A 25265-nucleotide genomic window follows, 5' to 3' on the forward strand; every position below is an offset into this window, starting at 1 on the left:
TTTAATTTCTCGCTCCCATAGGGTAGCGAAGGTATTGTCATCCTCCAAGAAACAAAAAAGAAAAAAAGTGGAAATTTCATAATTTCTAGACGTTTTAAGGTCCATGGAGTCAAAATAACCATACTTGAAAAAATGTATGTCCGTCCGTCAGACGTCCCCCAAATCTGTGTACAGCCATACATCAGGATCTATCTGTTCAATTTCATTCAGAATTTGCAGGGAAGACCATTTCTATGGACTCCTTATGCTCGTCAACCGATTTTGGGGTACGCTAAAATTTGGGGGGGGGGGGGCTAGGGGCCAAGGTTGATTCTTAGCCAAATCACACGGAAAGCTCATTTTGAAGGACTGTACATACATTAAGCCGCTTTTATAGCGTAGCCTCGCGCTCTGCGACGCCCAATCGCCATTGGCCCCATCCTCCCAGAGACCATCAGGCAATTGGCACCTTCTGATCTCCTCCTCCACTTCCTGGCGCCAACCATTCACAAGACGTCCACGCCGTCGCCTTCCGGGAGGGACCCAATTGAAAACCTGCTTGGGCAACCGATCGTCTCCATTCTTCGCACATGTCCATACCAGACCAACTGCTTGGACCTGATATCGTGCACGATGTCAATCTTCACACCCATTATCTCGCGCGCCTTTACTGAAGGACTGTAAATTTTGAAAAATGCCTTTAATTCTTTAAAAGTGGGCATCAAGCACATCACCTGGGTCATTAATTTAAGTTCCTAAAAGATCTTTGAACTAAACTCAAAATTCAAGGGATACGAGGCACAAAAGTAGGGAACTTTGTTCCGCGACATCACACAAACAGCTCATTTTGAAGGACTATAAATTTTTAAAAAATGTCTTCAATTCTTTGAAAGTTTGCATCAAGCACACCACCTGGGTCATTAATTTAAGTTCCTAAGAGATCCTTGGACTAAACTCAAAATTGAAGGGTTACGCGTGATACAGCGAGGGCACTTTAATCACACGAGAGCTCACTGAGAAGGGCAGTAGATTTTGTCTACGGGCAAATCACCCTTTCAGCTCATTTTGAAGGACTGTAAATTTTGAAAAATTCCTTGAATTTTTTTCCGTGTGCTCTTTCTGACTGTTTTTACGTGTGTGTTTGCAGCCCGATCCTGACGATCGCGGAGTACCACACGGAGATGTGGTACGACTCGACGTTCGTGGCGGTGTGCCTGACGCAGGCGGACACCTTCTGGCGGGCGGCGTTCTTCATCACCTCCATCTCGGCGTTCTTCTTCCTGCCGCTCTTCATCCTCATCGTGCTCTACTCCATCATCGCGCGGCACCTCATGTCCAACCCGGGGATCGTCGCCCCCGCGGCCAACACGGCCGCCGTCCGCTACCGCCGCCAGGTCGTCGCCATGCTCGCCACCGTCGTCCTCTCCTTCTTCGTCTGCCTCCTCCCCTTCCGGGCCTTCACCCTCCTCATCATCCTCACCCCGCCCGAGGTCGTCATGGGCCTCGGCGCCGAGAAGTACTACAACGTCCTCTTCTTCTGCCGCATCATGTTTCATCTCAACTCCGCCGTCAACCCCATCTTGTATAATCTCATGTCCACCAAGTTCCGCGAGGGCTTCAGGTAAGCTTCACCTAACCATTTTCTACTTTACTCCCGTCCCTAGTAGCAGAACAAATTTTTGCTTTTCTAAAAAAAATATAAAAAAAACATATCTGTTATCTGAATGGTAGTTTTATATAAAAAGCGTGTAACGCTTATATTAAAAAAAATCAAAGTTCAGACCTGACCGTAAAATAAAAAATGATAAAAGCTACATAAGGTAATTTTTTTGTTTATAGACAATTTTTTTATTTTTTTATGTAACGCATGCATATGAAAGTGTTAAAAGTGAACATTTTTATGTAACTGTTATGTATAAAAAAGTCATCATTTTCGTGAGCTTTTCGCGAATTAGAGGATTTCTTAATATTTTTGCGAAAAGCTCATGAAAATTAAATAATAAACTTTCAAAATAATCTTTACCGCCTTACCGACAGCCTTGAACCGATCGACACCAATTCAACTGACAAATTATTAAAATAAACGGCGTCGATTCGATCGATTCACGAGTTTTTCGATCAATTCACGTTTTAACTTTCCGATCGATTCATTTCGATCGAATCCATATCCTACGCTTCGAAAGGGCTCATTTACCAAGTGAATTTCATTTACAATTAGGAACCTTAATTTCTGACTTCGTTTAGGAACAACCTGTGTAATCACATCAAACACAATGCGGTCGGCGCGGGGCGGGCGCTCACGGCGCGAAACGCATTGTAGCGCCTTACAAGACCGCAGGATACTTCATGCATTGCGCGTACAGCACGGTGCGCGCGGCGCATTGTATAGCGCCTTACAAGTCTGCAGAATACTTCATGCATTACGCGTATACCGCGGTGCGCGCTCAAGTTGTTGAAAAGACACATTTTCTTGTTGTTGAACCTACCCCGGTGTACACAATTTCCGAACAGTGCACACCGCCAGCTTGCAAGCCTAGGATCACAGGATTGTAGAGATTTTGCAATCCTGTATGTTTTCCGGCGAAAACATAATGTTCCCCGGCCGCTTCTGATCTTAATTGCAGGGCTTCAGAAATTTGGATGATGTTTAATTTTTTTTGTTGATGAAAATAATAACCAAAATATCGGGTCGAAATTTGCTTTGATTTTGTTTGAAATCAGTTGGGCGCTTCTGATTCTTTGCCCTGTTTTACGATTGATTGAAGGGAAAATATGTATCGTTATTGCAACGATTCAGAAACTCGTAGCGTATCTGCTGTCGATTTCTCTAGGTACTTGATATGGAGGATATGGGTTCGATCGACAAAATTCGATCGATTCACGGGTTTATGATTGATTCGCGGTGTTGTCGATCGATTCACGGAGTTGTCGAACGACTCACAGGTTTCCCGATCGGTTAGCGGGTTTTTTGATCAATGGAGAATTTGCACACAAAAATTTTATTGTCTCATCTGAGAGTGCCTAATGAGCTGAGTTTGCAGTATTGTTCATACCTTTTTTCTGACATGGGAAATTGGAGCAGATTTAAAAGTGAGAAAATGTGCCGCCTTCTGCCGTCATCTGGCGGCATTTTCCGTTTAGACACATGTATTTCAGCAGATTAGGTTATTTCGTCATATTTTCTCCAATAATTGTCCAATTTAGAAACCAAGGATATCCTACTACTCAGTTTCCCTAGCAGTATCATTTTAAGGATGAAATTCTCAAAATTTAAGACACCTGCAAATTCTCTATTCCTGGATTCGTCGATCGAGTCACGAGTTTTCCGATCGATTCACGGGTTTGCCGGTCGATTTACGATTGCCGATCGAATAACGTCGATCGGTCCACGTTTTTATTTTTCCACCGATTCGTGTTGATCGAATCGACACCAGTTTCAATAATTAGTCAGTCGAAGCAATGTCGATCGGTTCACGTTACCCAAGTAGCATGGGGTTCTATTTTCTGTCTAGCACTAATTTAGAAACTGTCTATTTGCTAGACACAAGAATGAAATAGAAAGAAAATAGATGTATAAAATAGAAGTAAGAAAATTATTAAAAAAACTTCTATTTTCTGTCTATGTTCCGGACACTAAATACAAGGAAAACAGACAATTTTGTTGTCTACATTCTGTGTTTTTTCTATCTGTTTTCTGAATTTTAAATTTCTAAGAAATAGATAAAGAAAATATCCAATTTTTTTTATTTTCCATCAGGTTTTTGGATATTTTTCGTAAGGAAATAGCCCTGTCAATTTTCTAGACGGAAAATAGATCCATTTTGTAGACAGGAAATAGACCTATTTTCTTTGGTAAATAGTGACACTCACTTTAAATTTTCTGTCTACTTTCCATAATGCTAGCTACTTTTCCTTTTTTTTCATTAATTTTGTTTCATAAAATATTTTCATTTTGCTACTTGAGATACCTGATTCGAGGGACTGGCTGGGGGCATATAAAAATTGACAAAATATCGGTGAGAATGTTTTGGTGTTTTGTCGGTAGGAACATCTGCTGCTGCAAGATGCACCGTTTCAAGAAGCGGCGGCGGGGAAGTCGGGTGCTGGCGCGGAAGAGCACGTTCACGACGACGACGCTGACCAACACGAGCTCGAGCCAGAAGTCCAAGTCCTCCTCCTCGGAGCACGGCTACCTCCTCAAGAAGAGCGTCGTCAAGATGATCTCCTTCGACGACACCTGCTCCGCCTCCCTCGTCCTCGAGGACAGCCTCACCACCAAGATCACCAAGTTCACCGCCACCAGGATCCCCCTCAACAAGCTCCAGGAGAGCTACGTTTGAGCCCACCCGACTCATTCGCCAAGTCCATACACACAGCCATGGACAGAGATCACAAAAAGATAATCCAGGATCCTATTCTCCCAAGCTAAAGAAAAATACCGTATGAATCTTCAGGCCTTGCCAAATTTCCTCTGATAAAATACGAATTTATTGGGGAAATTGTATTTCGACGGTAAAAGTTGGCAATCACATAACTCGGTTTGCGACGTCGCAGACTTCCTAACGTTTTTTAATAAAATATGCAACATCGGCAAATCGTCATACAAATTGCGACTTCTGGTTCGTGAGATATGGCGGTAGTTTCCTGCGGCTAGGAAAGTCAAATCTTGCGAGAAATCGCGTTTTTTCAACAAAATCTGTAATTATCTTAAAAACGGCGAGTCTGAGGCAAAAAAGTGTTCTCACAGGAATGAAAGAGTATAAAATTTCCATACTAAAAATGATTATGAATTCACTAGGGGGTCCGCCCCCGGAGCGCCATGCGGTCCGAACCAACGGCGGCTACTATGCGGTGAGGCTCGGCTTGGCCGCGCCATGAATTGTTGCGGTCCAAGATGAAACGGCTTCACTTTTTTGGTAGATTTACCGCGAGGGTAAGTCATATTATCCATTTAAATATGTGCTAATTTCCTTTTATCATGAACCCCCCCCCCCCCTCCCCTTTAGGTCATGCATGTTGTATAGTTAATACATGTCAACGGTCGCGCTTGAAGATAATGTTATTATTTTATGCTTCCTTATTCAAATACAATTTGTCAAACAACAAATCTTCTTTTTTCAAAGTAACTAAAAGGTAATGAATTAATACAAAATATAGAAAGAGGGAGTTTAAATTCATCCTCTGCTTCCTCTTCGATCAGTGTTTCTGTTTGATTGCTGCATCCCAAGCCGGATTCGAACAATGTAGACAAATGTCACTGCATGGTAGACCAGCTCTCTTACAAGAGCAGCAGTTACTCCAGCCTTTCGAACATCTACATGAGATGATTTGCAAACGTTCTTGGGGGGGGGGGGGGGGGCAGGCGGATTGAGCATAGGCACAAGGAGAAGCCTGAGTTCCGAAAATTTCCGCCCCCATTCCTTGGGATTCCGTTTTCTTCCTCGCCAGAGTTGAACTTGATAATGTACACGTAAGAAGTGTTGTTTGCACGCATCTGAAGTTGGAGGTCTTGTTCTCCTTTAAAAAAATGACGTAGAGGCGGAGATTTTCAGACACCGCAAACGAGTTATGTGATTGCCGACTTTCACCGTCGATTTGTCTCAGGCAATTAGCAATTGCCAGCAATTTGCAAGCGGTCCACCCGTTGTATCAATCAATCGCAATATCGCAATAGTGCGCATCGGCATAATTCAATCTTTAAGGGTCATGGTCTTCAAAAGTATGAGCTCGGCTTAAAGCGCCTTCATTTTGTGTGATACTCCACGCTTTGTCGCGATGTTAGCTTAGTTGCCTGTCCGATCTCAACCCAACCAATGTCACGGAGTTCACTACATACACGCTCTCCTAAGTGTGCATATTCCTGCCGTGTTTTTAAGGATGGGAAAGTGTCTATTCACATGATCGGCAACATAATCAGCACTCTGATCTTTTCCTTTAATTTTTGAATTTTATGATTTTCTATATTTATTCACCACTGGCTTGGAAATTGCCGGCGATTGCCAATTGCTTGCGACATATATATTTTTCCTTTAATTTTTCAGACTATTTTGTTCGCAATTTAATCTGAAAGTATCTGAAAATTTTAAGGATAAATATACATAAATTTCGTCGAAAATCTATGTTTTACCCAGGAAAATTTGGCAGCTCTCGAATGTTCATGCGGCGTTCTTCCTGAGCGCGGCAGTATTAGTGGGAGCGGTTAACCTCACGGTTACTCCAAATAACTTTTTACTTTTTTTCGACCTTTTGTCCTTAGAGTGGACCCTGAACGAGGACTTACCTAAGTTCAAGGGAAATGTAGTTTTAAATGTTCATGAACATTTTTACAGACAGAACTCACTAGACCGGTTCTTATTCATGATAAATTTAAGGAACATTGCCGTCAAAAATTGAGTATCCCTTAGATTTAGCGCACTTTTTGTATAATCTACGGTAAAGACAAAATTAATAGATTTTGCCTTTAACGTAGACCATACAAAAAATGCTAAATCCAAGGGGTACTCAAACTTTAACAGCAATGTTCTTTGAATTTATCATGAATATAAAGTGGTCTAGTGAGCTCCGACGGTGAAAAAGGGTTAATTGGTTATGAACATAATAAAACTTTACTTTCCTTGAATTTAAGTTCTCATTCAGGGTCTACGGTAAAGACAAAAAGTCTAAAAAAAAGTAAAAAGTTCTTTGAACCAACCCTGCAATGAACAAAGGAGATATGTATCAGACTAACTAACGGCAACCCACGAGGATCCCTATAGTTAGTCCATCATTTCCCTCGTAGTTTAAAACAACCACCCGTTTCATCCCATGGGATCGTTCCATTTTCCTTCTGTTTTCTTTGTCCATGGATTTGTCTATCAATCCCAATAATCAACCTGCAGGCTCATGCCCAACGCGCAATTTCAAATTTATAATTGTTCCGTAAATATTAAGACCTCCTTAAGCCATAAGAATTGCATTGGTTAAGAAAGCCTGAGCATCTAAAGGACGACTTTGAATACGACCCATAGTTGTTCCTGTAACAACAGGAACACCTTTCCTTAAGGAGTAACTATTCAAAGTCGTTCTCTAAATGTTTAGGCTTCCTTAACCTATGTAATTCTTATGACTTAAGGAGATCTTAATGTTCAAGGAACGATTATGAAAACGACACTATGAACCCTTTCTTCTTCATCCACATTAACCTGCTGCGTTAGGCACGAGCCTGCAGGTTGATTATTGGGATTGACGGACAAATCTATTAGAAATAAAACGCATCTGTTATTCGTGCAATATACATTTGTCACATTTTCTTGGGGAGTTAGATGAGTATCATGGCCCAATGAGCTCAGCGTGAAATCAGCGCGCCTTCATTTTATTGCTTAGGCAACATGCCCAGCCGTCAAACGCGAATTGTTGCGCATGGCAGGCATTGTGTAAACATGTTGTCGGACTTACTTCCAGAGTCGCCGAATGTTTAGCTCTCCTTTGTATGTAAGGAGAGATCGTAGTGTGACAGTATTGAAGATATACTATTCTTTCAACACCAGACAGATGAAAGGGGGTGCTACATTTCGTTGAGAGAGGCAAATGAATTTAATTCGGGAGATAATCTTACTCGCTTGAAATCAACGGGCCTGACTTTTTAAAATTAAGCCATGCAGTATTCTTATTATTAGGTATACTTCTCTATCTTTCACTGCTCATTCCATGACATCATGTAACTTTAATATCTATTCACACCTAATTGAATGAATTTAGAAACTTGATTAATGACTATCAAATTATTATTGTGATATTAGGTTTCTCTACCACATTTGGACGTATTTATTCTAAAGAGAGTTATGTGCATAGGGATTGCGTTTTAGAATAAAGTAAAAGTACAAACGTATTTTAGCATAAATACGTCCAATTAGTGCACACCTACTTTTTGTCCATGACAAGTATTAAAGTGCAAGTTAAATCATTAATTATACCCGTTAAAGACGTTATGCATAAATGATCAACGTTTAGACGAATTTCAAGTTGTATTAATCATATTGATTGCTCTCGCTGTGGAAATTTTGAAACTGTCAAAAATGTAAGTATAAGGGTCAAATGAGTTGCGATGCATTTTCACATGAGAATTTGAAAGAAACTTGTGGAAATAGAAAATGTATTTGTATGATAACTGCAGAAGGTTATTTTTCTTAGGTATCACATTTTCATTAAGATAAATTGTCAAATTTTTTCAGAAACAATTGATGAAGGTAATATGTTTTTTACAGGATAAACTACCCTTTTCTGAAAAAATCACATAGATAAGTTACCATTGAAGTTACCAGTACCATTGAGCCAATACACATATATTTTAGTTAATGCAGTCTTGGCGTGTTCCCATCACTGCCGAAGTAATCCTCTCCACTGCCATTGTTATTGGGTGTGCTGTAAAATTAGCTTAAGTACTTTATTTTCTATGAGGATTTACCGTCAAGATTTGAAAATTATGCTCTCTACAAATGTCGTTAGATCTCTCGATTTCACTAACTAATTTTACCCATCTGCCTCACTATGTACTGTCTTAGTTTTCTTATAACTGCAAACTCTGCCAGGAGCAATCAGTGGTGTCTCTGAACTATTCCAGAACTTTGCAAAAGAGGAATGTCTCATTTGATTTTATAGATGGACAATCAATAGAGAATCAGTGATCGTTAACTTGATTTCAAAAGCCCTTTACCTCTCATCCATTCGCCTCGCCCTCTTTAGTTTACCCTATTGCAACCAAAGTTACCCCTTTTTGTATCCGTACTAGGTATCCACTTATTTATTTTTTTTTACCGATAGCTTAAGTTGAAAAATCTATGCCCCCAATTAAACGTTTAAAAATTTTAGAACATATCTCAATCCTTTTGAAAAAAATGACCGAAATATCGCCTCGAAGTTTTTTAAAAAAAAGAATAAAAAATTCACGGAAAATTTCAAGTAAAACTGTCAGTTGCTTTTTTTAAGAGGAATAATACATGAGCAGACATTAGCAACGTTCCAATCTGAGATATGCATTTTTCGACTGTAAATATCGAAATTAAATATGCCTACTTTATATGCCAAATGAGATAAGTTCCTAAAAGTATGAAATAAAATGACGAGAATTATACTGAAAATGCATCCGACTCCAAAATTTTGTAAAAAAATATGTTTCGTCTGTGCGAGTATTGCTTGAAAAATTTAGCACTAAAGTCTTTAGGGAGTCATAGCTCACAAAATTCAGTGTATACACCAAATTCTCTCTCTCTCTATACAAGACGGCGGTCTAATTTTTCTGGAGTAGTTACAAAATTTCCCAACATTTGACTCACGTAACTTACGCGGTAGGTTTGATATTAGCCTACAATAAAGTTGTAAATAATGACCAATAAATTGAAATCATCGTTTGTTGTTAAAAAGTTTGAAAGTCTATAAAGTCAAGTTTTGTACAGATCTACTTATCATTGTAATATTTAATTTCGTTAATTGGTCTTAAGTTCCTTTTTTTCTGTTTCTTTCATTTTGTACCTTAGAAGAAAGTATTAAGAAGGATCATATCAATGAAAACTCTCCTTCAGCTTGCAAAAATATTTGAACTAAAAAAAAAAGAAAAAATACATACATGAATAAAAAAATGCTTCATCATCACTTGTACTGATTTCTCCCTTGCCTTTACCAAAAGAAAGAAAGAAACTGTACAAAAATGAATACGAGAGAAAAAAACCAAGGACACACATTCAATTTTCCCTCAATACACAATTCTTTTTCATAAATTTAAATTAGAATAATCCATGCAGAGTGTGCAAACATTTCGAAATCATGAGTTGAACAACGTTGACCCCTCGAGTTTAAATATTACAGCCTAACATAGAGCGGAGCGGCGCGCGGCGTGCTGCCAGCGCGACACGCGCATTGGCGCCTACAAACCTAACAGGGATACTTCACGCATTGCGCAATGCGTGAAGTATCCCTGTTAGGTTTGTAGGCGCCAATGCGCGTGCCCGCCGCGGCGCTTCAAGCAACTATTTCGCAACAGAGGTGTTGCACAGTATCATACGAAACTGAAGGACCTAGGCATCTCTAAGAGTATGGAGCTTTCCTCGCAAAATAAATCAAGACTAGGGGCTTATGAGGCTGCTTCGCAGCCCCTTATTTTTCATGTACACCTTTCCCTTTCACATGTCCTTTTTTTTTTTTTTTTTTTTTTTTTTTTTCATTTACTTTTCTGGTTTGTCTTTGAATTGGTCCTAATTTTTCTTTGAAATAATAAATATAACAATTTTTTTCAAAAATTATAGGTTTATTTTGTAACCTTTAAATTAAAATTTTTTTTTAAACCTTCATACAAACTTCTTTTTAAGCTTTTACCTTTGTTATTAAACTTAGTTCCTTTTAATTGTTGCTTCTTCTTTTTCGATTTCTGCCCCGCTTTTTTTCCAATTTTTCCTTCAACTCTTCTCTTTTTCGTTCTCCTTTTTTCTTTTCTTCTTTTTTTCTTCTTTTTCTTCTTCATTTTCTGCTCCCTTTTCTGCTCCCTCTTTATCTTCATCCAATTCTTCCGCTTTTTCTTCTTCTTCTTCCTGTTCTTGTTCCTTCCTCTATACGTTTTCCGTATTTTCTGTTTCAAAAGTTTTTTTTTTTCGAGTTTCTTCATCTTACTGTTCCACATGAATGTTATGAGAAAGAAAAATTGGAGGTTATTGACTTGATGAGGGAAAATTGGAAATAGGAAAAAGATGGAGCCAATCACGATTTGGGGGGTAAAATTGGAAAAGAAAAAACGCGGGAAGATGATATGACAAAGCGTAAAAAAAACGCGGGAAAAGAAAAATGTAGGTCGATGGCAGTTGAGTGTTGGTGGTAACCTCATTTAATGATGATTGTTGAATGAAAACAGCTGATAAAAAGACAGCAAATAGTAAAGTAAGATGCGTAGCAACAAAACTTTTCCGAAAAACAAAAAAGGAAAAACCCCTACTTCCCATCATCCAATTTATGAGTTTTTAGGGATTTAAAAATCGAGGACAAACCCCAGAAAATAATTTATAATTTTCCCGAAGCATTGAGTACAACACCTTTCAAATGGACCAACGCCCCTCGCAATTAGTACAGAGGTTAATTCACAATTTCATTCTATTTCTCAAATTATATATTAAAAAAGAAGAAGACTACGGGCCTTGATACAACTATACAACCTCGACGGATGTCCGCATTGCGTTCAAAAATTTGAAGGCGTTTTGACTTCCTACGCATAATACCTGTCGTTGATTCGATCGACAATCGCGTTGGTCGGCGGTGACGGGGACTCGATGCAACTATCTAAGCTTGTTGGATGTCCGTATCGGTGCGACCGAAGTGCGAAACCACGTATCTCCATTGCGGCGTTTCAAAATTTCCGTTCCTAATTCTTCTCTTCCATGAGAAACAATCCAAATTTACGACTTTAAATTTTGAACCAAATCCTCTGCTATCGAATACGAAAAATCATGGAGAATTTAAGTTTTATGTTGACCAGTTTCTCGAAGGAAAAGTAAAATTTCTAAGGAAGTCTGCAACGTCGCAAATGGAGAAACGTCGTCTCTCATTTTGCCCACAAATATGTATGAGTAAAATTGAAGGCATAATGACTGGCCTCTCTCAACTTATATTCGTCTGTAACTGTAAACAATGGGACGCGCTTGCTACGGCGCCTTGATACAACTATACAACCTCGACGGATATCCGCATTGCGTTCAAAAATTTGAAGGCGTTTTGACTTCCTACGCATAATACCTGTCGTTGATTCGATCGACAATCGCGTTGGTCGGCGGTGACGGGGACTCGATGCAACTATCTAAGCTTGTTGGATGTCCGTATCGGTGCGACCGAAGTGCGAAACCACGTATCTCCATTGCGGCGTTTCAAAATTTCCGTTCCTAATTCTTCTCTTCCATGAGAAACAATCCAAATTTACGACTTTAAATTTTGAACCAAATCTTCTGCTATCGAATACGAAAAATCATGGAGAATTTAAGTTTTATGTTGACCAGTTTCTCGAAGGAAAAGTAAAATTTCTAAGGAAGTCTGCAACGTCGCAAATGGAGAAACGTCGTCTCTCATTTTGCCCACAAATATGTATGAGTCAAATTGAAGGCATAATGACTGGCCTCTCTCAACTTATACTCGTCTGTAACGGTAAACAATGGGACGCGCTTGCTACGGCGCCTTGATACAACTATACATCCTCGACGGATGTCCGCATTGCGTTCAAAAATTTGAAGGCGTTTTGACTTCCTACGCATAATACCTGTCGTTGATTCGATCGACAATCGCGTTGGTCGGCGGTGACGGGGACTCGATGCAACTATCTAAGCTTGTTGGATGTCCGTATCGGTGCGACCGAAGTGCGAAACCACGTATCTCCATTGCGGCGTTTCAAAATTTCCGTTCCTAATTCTTCTCTTCCATGAGAAACAATCCAAATTTACGACTTTAAATTTTGAACCAAATCCTCTGCTATCGAATACGAAAAATCATGGAGAATTTAAGTTTTATGTTGACCAGTTTCTCGAAGGAAAAGTAAAATTTCTAAGGAAGTCTGCAACGTCGCAAATGGAGAAACGTCGTCTCTCATTTTGCCCACAAATATGTATGAGTCAAATTGAAGGCATAATGACTGGCCTCTCTCAACTTATACTCGTCTGTAACGGTAAACAATGGGACGCGCTTGCTACGGCGCCTTGATACAACTATACATCCTCGACGGATGTCCGCATTGCGTTCAAAAATTTGAAGGCGTTTTGACTTCCTACGCATAATACCTGTCGTTGATTCGATCGACAATCGCGTTGGTCGGCGGTGACGGGGACTCGATGCAACTATCTAAGCTTGTTGGATGTCCGTATCGGTGCGACCGAAGTGCGAAACCACGTATCTCCATTGCGGCGTTTCAAAATTTCCGTTCCTAATTCTTCTCTTCCATGAGAAACAATCCAAATTTACGACTTTAAATTTTGAACCAAATCCTCTGCTATCGAATACGAAAAATCATGGAGAATTTAAGTTTTATGTTGACCAGTTTCTCGAAGGAAAAGTAAAATTTCTAAGGAAGTCTGCAACGTCGCAAATGGAGAAACGTCGTCTCTCATTTTGCCCACAAATATGTATGAGTCAAATTGAAGGCATAATGACTGGCCTCTCTCAACTTATACTCGTCTGTAACGGTAAACAATGGGACGCGCTTGCTACGGCGCCTTGATACAACTATACATCCTCGACGGATGTCCGCATTGCGTTCAAAAATTTGAAGGCGTTTTGACTTCCTACGCATAATACCTGTCGTTGATTCGATCGACAATCACGTTGGTCGGCGGTGACGGGGACTCGACGCAACTATTTAAGCTTATTGGATGTCCGTATCGGTCCGACTGAATTGCGAAACGACGTATCTCCATTGCGGCGTTTCAAAATTTCCGTTCCTAATTCTTCTCTTCCATGAGAAACAATCCAAATTTACGACTTTAAATTTTGAACCAAATCCTCTGCTATCGAATACGAAAAATCATGGAGAATTTAAGTTTTATGTTGACCAGTTTCTCGAAGGAAAAGTAAAATTTCTAAGGAAGTCTGCAACGTCGCAAATGGAGAAACGTCGTCTCTCATTTTGCCCACAAATATGTATGAGTCAAATTGAAGGCATAATGACTGGCCTCTCTCAACTTATACTCGTCTGTAACGGTAAACAATGGGACGCGCTTGCTACGGCGCCTTGATACAACTATACATCCTCGACGGATGTCCGCATTGCGTTCAAAAATTTGAAGGCGTTTTGACTTCCTACGCATAATACCTGTCGTTGATTCGATCGACAATCGCGTTGGTCGGCGGTGACGGGGACTCGATGCAACTATCTAAGCTTGTTGGATGTCCGTATCGGTGCGACCGAAGTGCGAAACCACGTATCTCCATTGCGGCGTTTCAAAATTTCCGTTCCTAATTCTTCTCTTCCATGAGAAACAATCCAAATTTACGACTTTAAATTTTGAACCAAATCCTCTGCTATCGAATACGAAAAATCATGGAGAATTTAAGTTTTATGTTGACCAGTTTCTCGAAGGAAAAGTAAAATTTCTAAGGAAGTCTGCAACGTCGCAAATGGAGAAACGTCGTCTCTCATTTTGCCCACAAATATGTATGAGTCAAATTGAAGGCATAATGACTGGCCTCTCTCAACTTATACTCGTCTGTAACGGTAAACAATGGGACGCGCTTGCTACGGCGCCTTGATACAACTATACATCCTCGACGGATGTCCGCATTGCGTTCAAAAATTTGAAGGCGTTTTGACTTCCTACGCATAATACCTGTCGTTGATTCGATCGACAATCGCGTTGGTCGGCGGTGACGGGGACTCGATGCAACTATCTAAGCTTGTTGGATGTCCGTATCGGTGCGACCGAAGTGCGAAACCACGTATCTCCATTGCGGCGTTTCAAAATTTCCGTTCCTAATTCTTCTCTTCCATGAGAAACAATCCAAATTTACGACTTTAAATTTTGAACCAAATCCTCTGCTATCGAATACGAAAAATCATGGAGAATTTAAGTTTTATGTTGACCAGTTTCTCGAAGGAAAAGTAAAATTTCTAAGGAAGTCTGCAACGTCGCAAATGGAGAAACGTCGTCTCTCATTTTGCCCACAAATATGTATGAGTCAAATTGAAGGCATAATGACTGGCCTCTCTCAACTTATACTCGTCTGTAACGGTAAACAATGGGACGCGCTTGCTACGGCGCCTTGATACAACTATACATCCTCGACGGATGTCCGCATTGCGTTCAAAAATTTGAAGGCGTTTTGACTTCCTACGCATAATACCTGTCGTTGATTCGATCGACAATCGCGTTGGTCGGCGGTGACGGGGACTCGATGCAACTATCTAAGCTTGTTGGATGTCCGTATCGGTGCGACCGAAGTGCGAAACCACGTATCTCCATTGCGGCGTTTCAAAATTTCCGTTCCTAATTCTTCTCTTCCATGAGAAACAATCCAAATTTACGACTTTAAATTTTGAACCAAATCCTCTGCTATCGAATACGAAAAATCATGGAGAATTTAAGTTTTATGTTGACCAGTTTCTCGAAGGAACTTCTTCTCTTGCACACTGTTTTCCCTCTTGAGAGTAAAAATGGCAGATGGTTATAAAGACATAATTGGAAATAATTTTTGGGCAAGATTTATTATTCGAAACGTCAAACCCATGCTAGAAAGCAAATCAAGGTGACTCAACAATTTTTCCCGGACACATCCGTCATTTTCCCTAATGTTTTCAAGCTTTCTCTGACTTTTTGATGACAACTACTGATACCTGCTGATATTCCCCAACTGTGACAACCCTGATTAACTTTGAAATTAAAAAGATTCAACACAATTAGAAAAAAAGAAAAAAGATTGATTCTATACAATTTTACAAGATTTTATTTGACTGTGAATTCTCCACCTCCAAATTTAAAAATAAAATGTACAAATCTCAATCCAATTGAACTTTTCAAATTATAGTTTCTTTTTACATTTGTGAATATAATTAAAACTGGTTGATACAGAAGATTTTTACAATAGTACTAAAATCTAGTTATTATGTGTTATGAAGTATTACCTAAGTCTACTTTTATGAACACATTTTTGCAAAAAATAAACAGAGAGACTCATCGAAGGAGACTACTTTTCCCTGGCAAATCATTTTTCTCATAAATGAAATGGCCCCAATAACTTTGCAGGATTCATTTCTTGGTACAAAATTACATGTTTTTGTTCGAAGATAAATTTGAAAATGTGTCCTGTTCTCGAACACTCGATTTTTCAACAACTTAATTTGGATGGATTCAGCATGGATCAGCTGAACTACATTGAACATTGCCTGATTTTCTCTAATGTTCTATTTTATCAACAGAAAACTAAACAAAGCTGGAACTTGAATTTTTATAAATTCTTCATAACGTAGGATAAATTCACACACATTTATAGGAGTCTTATGGTGTAGTTCTCTGTTAAAACAAAATAACATCGGAGAAAATTAGGCAATGAGAAACACAATTAGGCTGATTTCACATAAATCCGTTCGTTTTACCGTACTCCTTTCAACGCAATATAGTAAAATTTTGTTGTTGTCTTAATCTTCACTGCATTACTTAATTGGAGCTACATACTTACAGATATATTGAGATGATTATCAAAATTATAAGAAATTCTTGCGGTAATTTTCAAAAAAGTACTAACATTTTGAGGTATAATTTTCAAAAGAATAACAAATAGAAACAAACAATTCCTGAGGAAGCAAAAAATAATTATCCTCCTGGATAAAAAATTCACATTACAATTATACATACATACAACATATATAAAATGGACACAATCACTTAAAACTTATGCTTCTTGGTACAAAATTTCAAGTTTTTTGCTCGAAATAGATTTGTGAGTATGTTCCCTTTAACATGAAATGAGGCAGTGGCAAGGAATTTTTGCAGGATTGTGGTAAAGCAAAATTTTGTGGGAAAAAATGCGTGCATAAAATTTAGTGTGGGAAAACTCATACTTTTCTATAAAAAATTCAAATAAGCATTTCTAGCGAGAGAAAAAGCTGATCCAAGACTGATCGATCAAAAGCCAACAGTCAAGTTGATGGAGCCAGGCAATGCTTTAAGCTGAGTTTAGCCAATCAGCTAATGCTATTTCTCCCACATAGTTACATCGTCAAAGCCCGCCAAAAATATTGTTTCAAACACATCCCAATTTGGGCATGTTTAAAAGGGAATTTCTTTGCCATTCACAGTTTAAAAAATCTGAAGAAATTTATAGGGGCTTAATTTACTCCATACTTTTAGAAAATGATTGAAAAAATGAATTCCACTGACCCATTCTACAATATTACTTTCAATCCAATAAGCTGCTTTGGTTCTCAACAATGTAATTTTGGTGACAATACAATCTTTCCTGTCAACTGGACTCCGCTATAGAACAATAGAAAGGTAAAAAGGAGATGCCCACATGGGTCACAGCATGTGATAGAAAATTTACAATTTTTAAAAAGAAAATACATAACGCACAGAATAATGAGCAAAAAATCAGATATATAAAATTGAGAAAAAAACAAAGGAAGTGAAGTGAAAATGGCTAATAAAAGTAAAAAATATTCACAACAGTGATTTTTTTATAATTTTCTTCATGAATAAGCATAAAATTTAAAAAAACTTCATTACAAAGTTTACATCAAGAGCAAAAACAAATAACAAAAAAGGAACTTCAAACTACCAAACTTATTTCAATTTGTGGGCTTCAAAGTCTAGTCGCTGCTGCAGGATCCCTCGTAAGATAATTTCAGCAGAGACAATTTTTGGAGTGAATTTGGAGCCTTTGTCTTTGGGCCAATGACTTTTGTCCTCCAAACTTGAAACAATGAAACTATTTTCGCTCCAGAGAGCAGGCTGTTTGCTGAGAAATTTGCCTCCTGCACTTTCGATGATTGCTGAAAAATAAATACAAAAATTAGATTACACAGAAATAGCACTGAATAAAATTTATGAATTGATGACTTGAGATAAAAAAAAAATAATATTGAAATATGCAATTCGTCAGTTTCAACCGCAAAAAGTTAAACTTTTCACGGTATGAACTCCACAGAGTATGAATCAGAACTCAATCTTGAAATTTTAGGTGTCATTGACCCTTTCATTACCACAGCATCTGCGTCCAGCAAAACCGTACCTTTGCGCAGCGCTTCTGCTATTACTTAATGACCTCTGCTCAGAGGTATTCATAATTGGATGTATTTCTATCAAACAGAACTATGTGCAATAAGACATGAGCCCTGAGACTCATAAGAATACATGCATAACAGGGCTCACATCATAATGCTCATAGTTCCGTTTGATAGAAATACCTCCAATTGAAGCTCTATCTATGTTGCCATGCTAAGGAAAAAAGGAATGAGCCTTCAGACTGCCAGCCTTCAGTTGCCAAATTTCCTCTGACTATTCATGATTTTTTGGGAACATTTGAGAATATTTTTCTTCCGATTTTTCGGGGAAATTTATTTGCAATTCGATCTATAGAATTTCATGGAAAAATATTCAGAACTTTCTCCAAAATAACCTTTTCTTAGGAGGAAACTTGGCAGCATTCGAGTGTTCATACTGCGTCATGGCTGTAGGAAGGAGGATCTGAACTCCTACTTCAGCCAATTTCCCTGACAACCAGCTTCTGTCAAGAGGCATGTGTGCTTGGAACCTAGCCTGGTTCAGAGAACTGACTTCAGATACCTCGCACGCATAGAGATATTTTGTCAAATACACTGACAGGCTTTTCCCCCTATGTTTTTGCTACATGAACTGCTCAACACAATTAAAGACTAGCAAAGTTATTCTGTTTTACTCACCTTTCATTTGAGATGGCTCGGGTTTAACTGATGGCGTAACAAAAACGGAGTATCCTGCTAGGAGAGGTGTGTCCAGAGCTTTGGTAAGGGACTCTGACAAATTGAAGTCAAAATTCTGTTCACTCTGTTTATCTTGAATCAAGTATTCGAATGGATCTACAAACATGGAAAATAGAGCAAATTAAGACAACGACATGCAGGAGCAAGACTCGTTTCAGATTGACTTCAATGGCAGAGATGTGGGGAAAAATTCAAAGAGGAATGAACAATTATTTAATTTAACTCTCAGATTTTGGCAAGATTATAAAACATTTGAGAAACTTGCGATTTACAACCCCAAAAAAAAAAAAAACCCATGGTCTTCTATGGTTCAGACCACCTTTTAGGCAATTTTTAGACTTCACGGTGGCAAGCACTATTTTGATGCACCTTGAACTCTACTCTAATTAGGATAAAATGGGACGATGGCAAGGAATTTTTGCAGTGTTATAGCGTAGCTATTCATACAAGAAATTTTGTGACCAAAAAACCAATTTGACCAATTTTGAAACCAAAAAAGTTCATTCAGAAGTTTCAAAAAAACAAAATTCCTCAGCAGAGAAAAAGCTAATCAAAATCCGACGAATCAAAAGCACAGTTCACTCCATACTTAAAGAAAATGGAATTTGAACAAATGGAGCCACTGACCCATCTAAGGTTTTAATGGCTTTTTCCTGCAAAAATTTAAGAATATACCACATATAAATACCACAAATATACCCTGCATTCAACAGGGTGTCTAGTTTTTTTTCATTCTGGGAAATCCTGATTTATCCTGATTTTTGAATGCTAAATCCTGATTTCATAATTTTTCCAAATCCTGATTTTTTGCGGAGAAAAAGAGGCGAATGTAATTTCACAAAAATAGCTCGATAAAAAAATCCAATCTGACGACTGATTTTTCCTCAAATCCTGATAAAGTCGGAATTAAATCCAGATTGACCTCAAATCCTGATAGAATTGGAAAAATCGGGAAAATCCTGATAGAATCAGGAAAATCGGTAAGATCCTGATGCTAGACACCCTGTTCAAGCATTTACGTTATAAAATTTACTTCTTTAATTAAATGCTGCGAAGCTTGGTTCATATTGACAAGTTTCGGCAGTGACTCTTACCTTTGAAAGACTTCAATTTATTCGAGACCTCCAACCACTTGATAGAGACAATAGGTTTCCCTTGCGCCAGCGTTGACAGAAATTTTATCGTGCGCCTGACTTTGTCTGTTACCAAGACTGTACATAATGAAGGATTTTCTTCCAACACTCCTCCTGAAAAAATCGAAATTGCAAGGATTGGTTTCATACAAACTAGATTGAAAGTAAGTTATTTTGATGAATTAAAAATGCAAAATGATAATTCATCTTCTCAGGTGATTTGGGTAAGTAATTTTTGTGATTTCTTCTTTATATTTTAAACTAGATATGATAAAAGAAGATATAAATCTTGCAACACTGCCACTCTGCCAAGCTAAGAAAAAACGTCATATGAACATTCCAGAGTTGTCAAATTTCATCTGGTAAAATGTTAATTATTGAGGAAAGTTATTATGTAATATTTTCTCAAAATTTTCAGATGAGTTAGATCTGATTGCAAATGAAACTCTCTAAAAAAATTTGAGGGAAAAATGTTCAGAGGTTGGCCTGAAAATGTTTATTTGAACAGAGGAAATTTGGCAACGTCTGAAGGCTGATACAGCTTTTGTTTCTAGCATGGCAGTATTACTGAGCAACCTCGAATTGGTAAACCAAATTCACAAGCTTCAGCATCCTATTCATGGGAAAATTTGTAAAAACTCTGATTAAAATTTAGCAAAATTACTGGAAAATGTTCGAATTACATACTAAGTTACAACAAGTTTGTAAAATAGTGCAGGGTCCACAATATTTGGCGAGGAAAGCAAGGTCAAAAAATTCCGAACGTTTGGGCAAAAAGATCGTTATAAATTCCTAGGCGTGACTGCAGCTTAGTATTCCAATGCATTGGCCTTAGCCAAATACTCTTTCCTTCTGTCTGGCACTGATAATCATTGGAGCTCAAATTTTATAATCCGATTAAAAAAAAATTGCCTTGCTTGGCCTTGCTAGTGCGGAACCAGCACTATTTTACCACCTTGTTATTTACGGCTTGGGGCACATTTTAAGTGTTTTTTTTTCTTGCATAAGTTACAAACAATGCTTCTAGTTGAGCAATCTTAGCAGCACTGCAAGGCTTACATCTCAACCTGTCATGTACTAAGAAAAACCTTAAATTTTATGGAATTTTTATAATTGAATTGGATTTGTTTACATTTTGGTGCTTGTTGTTTGAATTTAACCGTTTAAGCGAGAACATTTTTGAGAAATACACTTCAGAAAATACTCTGATGCATGTTTCATATGTTTACTTTACCATGTTTCGCAATGGACTGATCAATTAACACCTTCTTACAGCCTTGGTCTTTTTTCTATGATTGGTTGATGGGTTTTTCAGGATAAAAAGGCATTTAAACAACTTGTCAGACTCCAGGTTACACTGGTCATTAATGTACAAGGACAATCAATTGATTGCTTTTGGTGCTTGTAACTTGGAAAATAAGATTAATTTTCTGCAGAGGAGAGCTTACCAAGTGCAGTAACGATGTTCTCAAATTTGGCGAGGGTTTTTTCGTCCAATCCAGTAAACATAATGTGGTATTTCTTGATTGGTGCAGATATTTTCCGGGTTGATGATCTAGGACTCTGGAGACACAATTAAGAAAGGCAAAGGTTAAATCAATTTGAATTAAAGAGCAATACGGTATTCTTCAGATGATATGAATTGATGAGAGTCAATCTCACAGGAATGAGTATAATTCTGACAACAGAACAATGAAACACCAACCACTGAAGACCCCTAAAGAAACAAGCATATACTAAGCATCACATGAATTTTTTCCTAGTAAGCTTTTATTATGATCCGTCTTCATGCAGAATGGCCCCCTGAACAAGGTCTGAGTCTTAACAAACATCCTATATTTTCTTATCAAAATCTTACGTAGAAGATGATTCACAGGACGGAAAATTCAGAAGTCAACTCATAAACAAGATTTAAACAAGTATTTTTTAGCTGATAATTTTACCTTTGTTTTTCCCTCGATCACGTTCAAGTACTTTTTACACAGATCAAATGGATTGCATTTTGCAAAAAGGAACCACTAGCATCGCAATGTTGCTAAGATTGTGCAACTTCTTTTGTCTTTGGAGGAAAAACCCGATTATCCATTAATAGTTTCTATTTTACTCGCTAAAAACTGTGAATTTAAGACAAAAATTACCATCTAAATTTCATAGTTTTTCACAATTTCCGCAATTTTATTGCAAAGGATGAAGTTGCACAAACTTAGCATCATTGCAATGCTAGTGGTTCCTTTTTGCAAAATGCAATCCAAACAGCAGTTATATTATGTAATTGGCGTTATTAATATTTTTGCCATTTATTCGATGTTTATTGTAAACACTTACGAAACCAAAAGAATCATTCAATACTAATGAAATGTTCTCTTCCCGTTTACTTAATTTTGCTGAAAAATCACAAGATTATTGAAAAAATTTAAATGATACAAAATTTTAAAAAAGCGGACTTACAACTGAGTCTTCTTGCTTTGCCAATCTTGAAACTCTGGATTTAGCCGGCGTTGTTGTCTTTGAGGGACTGGCATTTTCAGTTTCCGATGTACTTGCATCAATTACTGAATTTCTTTTCGTTGCTACCTGACTTTTGCGGTCGATTAGTTTTTTGGCGAGCTTCGAGTCACTTTTCAAGGAGTCAGAATCGGACTGACTGCTCGATTGACTAGTTAATCTTGCCCGACTTTTCCTATCTAATGGTTTCTTGACACTTTCTTTGGCTGTGCTTTTGACAGAATCTGTGTCTGACTGACTGCTGGATCTTGTTGAGAGGCGCACTACTTCTTTCACTTTTGACTTGCGACCCGTTTCATTTCGTGCTGCCGTTTCTTCTGGGCCAATTTCTGGAGCTTTACGACTCATTCTTCCCACGGAAGTATCTTTCCTAGAAGTTTCAGCCTTTGATTTAGTTGTCTGTGATCCTGCCAAACTCTGCGAAGCCTGCTTTCCACCTCTGGTACTTCTGCGGCCTCTGGTAGATTCTTCTTTTACGTCCTCAACTTTTTCAACTTGTAATGTTTGTCGCCTGGACATCCTAGTGCTAGAGGTGTTCGTTTTCGAGAGCTCAGCATCCGAAGAAGAAGCCTCAGAATCATTTTCAATCTTGTCATTTAATTTTAACTTTTTCTTTGGTGTAGAAACATCACTTGCTGGTGGAAAACTTCCTTTCACTTCAAGGGCTTTCCTTTTCGATGGTGTCCTAGTTTTTATTTCAGCTTGCGGGTCCTTGCAAGGCTCTTTTTTAGACGTTCCAAGTTCAGACAGTTTTTTCTTAGTGGGGGTAGCATCTTGAGAAGCATTGTGGGAGTCTCCTTCAACTTTACGTTTCAAACCAGCACTACGGCCAGCCCTTGAAGAGCGAGTATTTTCTTCCTCGCTACCTGAATCAATAATTTGAGATTTCCTTGATTTCCCGCAGGTTGATTCCTTCTCTTTTGCAACACTGATGTCATTTTTGGGGGCTTCGTCTGTGACATCCAGTGAAATTTTAGTACGTCTACCACGAGTAGATTTCTTCTTTTCAGCATCGTTAATGTCCTTTGTAGTTGTATTATCCTCTGGAATGGAATCTTTAGAAACGGCTGAAGCAATATTTTTAGTTTTTGGTTTCTTTGATTCTAACTCATCATCTGTGCTATCCGAAATTTGACGTGAACGTCTCTGAGTCTGCAACGATGATAATTCTCTAAAAGGATCATTTTCATCTGAACTGAAATCGTAAATAGAGCTCGATTTTGATTCAAGCTTGCTAAGTGGACCTTTGGCACGGCCTTGCTCTTTTGGCTTCTCGTTTGATGAGATTTTGCCCCGCGAAGACTTCATGGGAGCGTCCACCAAAGGGATCTCCGAGACTTTCTCAGGATCTCTAGAGTTTTCATCCGCTTTAATGACAATATTTTGTCCCCCTCTTTTGCTTCTTCTACTTGAGCGAGGATTGCCGCTTTCTTCTTCAGCTTCGGATGTTTGTACTCCTTTCAGCATGGCTTTGTACTTTCCTTCTGTGACTTTAGTTCTACTGCTGCGCACCCTACTTAACGGCAAATCATCTTGTTTCTCCGATGTTGTGCTCCCATCTCCTGCTTTTGCACAGCTCGCATTTTTGGAACCTCTTCTGGAGCTAGTCTTTGTGGAAGGAGGTGGAGAGGCTGGTTCACTGGCAATGTCAGTTGGATCAACTGTTGTAAGTGAAGTGTCTTCTTGGTTATTAGATTTTTCTATCGAAGGTTGATTTTCTGGATTGGAAAGGCCAGGCTTTTTGCTTCTCCTTCCTACTTTTTTAGGCTGAGAATTATCTTCAGCTGAGACATTTGTTTCATCTTCCAATAGCGGCTTACTGGTCGTAGCTTTCTCTGCTACAGTTTCTTCCGAACCAATTCCCTCCTCAGCTTTCAATTCTATGGCTTTGGTTCCCCTCAGCTTTTTAGTCGAGTTGCTATTGAATTCCTGATTATCAGGAGTTAGTTTGTCCGATAGTTTTACATTCTTCTCTGTTTGTACATTTACTTTTGTATCTGCAGTCACAGGGTTCAGAATGGGTTCTTCTTTCACAACTGCTTTTTCATCAGCTGCTTGAAGATTGAGATCGAGTTCTGCTTTCATCTCTGTTTTTGTTTCTGCGGCCACGAGGTCATGAACAAAAGCGAGATCATCGGGAGTCACAGTTCCTGATGACTTGGAATCACTGTCTTTCTCCACAGCAGTTGGAAATTTGGCTAATGGTTCCCCTGTTGACAAGGCATCATTCATGCTTTTCTCTGGAATGTTTCTAAAAAATGAAGCTGCTTGGTCCGAAAAAACAGGATCTGAGCCTGTCGAGGGAGTCTCTGATATTTCTTCGTCTGTAATGATTGACTGCGATTCTGGAACTTCGGGAGATTCTGTTCTAGTTTGGACAGACGTACTTTTTGCAGTATTTTTGCACGGTTGCTCCATTTTCTTAGACAATGCTTCGACCTCCTGATCAAAGAGTGAAGGCTCTACTTCTGGTTTTTTACTACTTAGTGGCTTGACAAATTGACCGATATCATCATCCGTTTCATCGCCGCTTGAAATGACATCCAAATTTTTAGAGACACCCAACGGCTGACTCTGACAAACGTCCATCGAAAGAACTGAATGAGATGTGACATCTTTTGAGGGTAGTTTTTGAGTTAGCATATTGTCTAGATTGTCAACAGAAGAGCTTTGTAAACAACTTTTAGAGGAGACTCTTGGAGTGGAGGCAGTTTGTTTCAGGCGAGACTTTTCAGTTTTCCGAATGGTTTCTACACCGTCGATGGTATCTATTTTCTGTGTGAGCATCTCATCTAAATCCATTGTTGAATTGTTATAATTTGATTGTTTTGAGATGCTCATTTTTTCAGCAGGCACCATCTGGGTCAGCATGTCGCACACATCCCGGTCTTCTTTAGCACTTGCTGGTTTGCGCTTTAATCTACTCCGATCTCCACAATTCCATTTACTATTTGAACTACTATCATCGATCAGTTGTGTAGACATTTCCATCAGTTCTGATGTGGAATGTGGTGCTTTCTTCATGCTTCTTGTTTTTTTGGTAGAGGCTTCCTGATTTTCACTGATAACTTGCGTTGGCATGTTATCGAGGTCTAATCGTCCTTTTTTGGAGTCATTGGAGATTTTTCTGGTTTGCTTGCTACTTGAAAAAGGTAGTTTTTGAGTTAACATGTCATTCAAATCGCCATCATTGATGTCCT

General features: G+C 38.6%; 2 protein-coding genes across 2 annotated transcripts in view; one reads left to right on the plus strand and one right to left on the minus strand.

Annotated features, from left to right (window-relative positions):
- The window catches only part of LOC109043016 (growth hormone secretagogue receptor type 1), a 376139-nt gene extending 371594 nt beyond the window's left edge, over positions 1-4545 (plus strand). The window contains exons 4-5 of the mRNA XM_019060032.2: positions 1127-1600; positions 4025-4545. Coding sequence (XP_018915577.2) covers positions 1127-1600; positions 4025-4319 — 769 coding nt within the window. The 3' untranslated portion in view covers positions 4320-4545. The remainder of the gene's footprint in view (positions 1-1126; positions 1601-4024) is intronic.
- Positions 4546-15391: 10846 nt separating this feature from the next.
- On the minus strand, positions 15392-25236 carry LOC140225228 (uncharacterized). The gene is made up of 5 exons (XM_072303392.1): positions 22009-25236; positions 21009-21123; positions 19522-19674; positions 18368-18523; positions 15392-17458 (listed from the first exon to the last, which is right to left on the minus strand). Exons 1-5 carry the CDS (start codon positions 25234-25236, stop codon positions 17250-17252), a joined length of 3861 nt encoding a protein of 1286 aa, XP_072159493.1. The 3' UTR covers positions 15392-17249.
- Positions 25237-25265: the final 29 nt, after the last annotated feature.

Source organism: Bemisia tabaci, chromosome 8 (assembly GCF_918797505.1).
Source record: "Bemisia tabaci chromosome 8, PGI_BMITA_v3".
Classification (NCBI taxonomy): Eukaryota; Metazoa; Arthropoda; class Insecta; order Hemiptera; family Aleyrodidae; genus Bemisia; species Bemisia tabaci.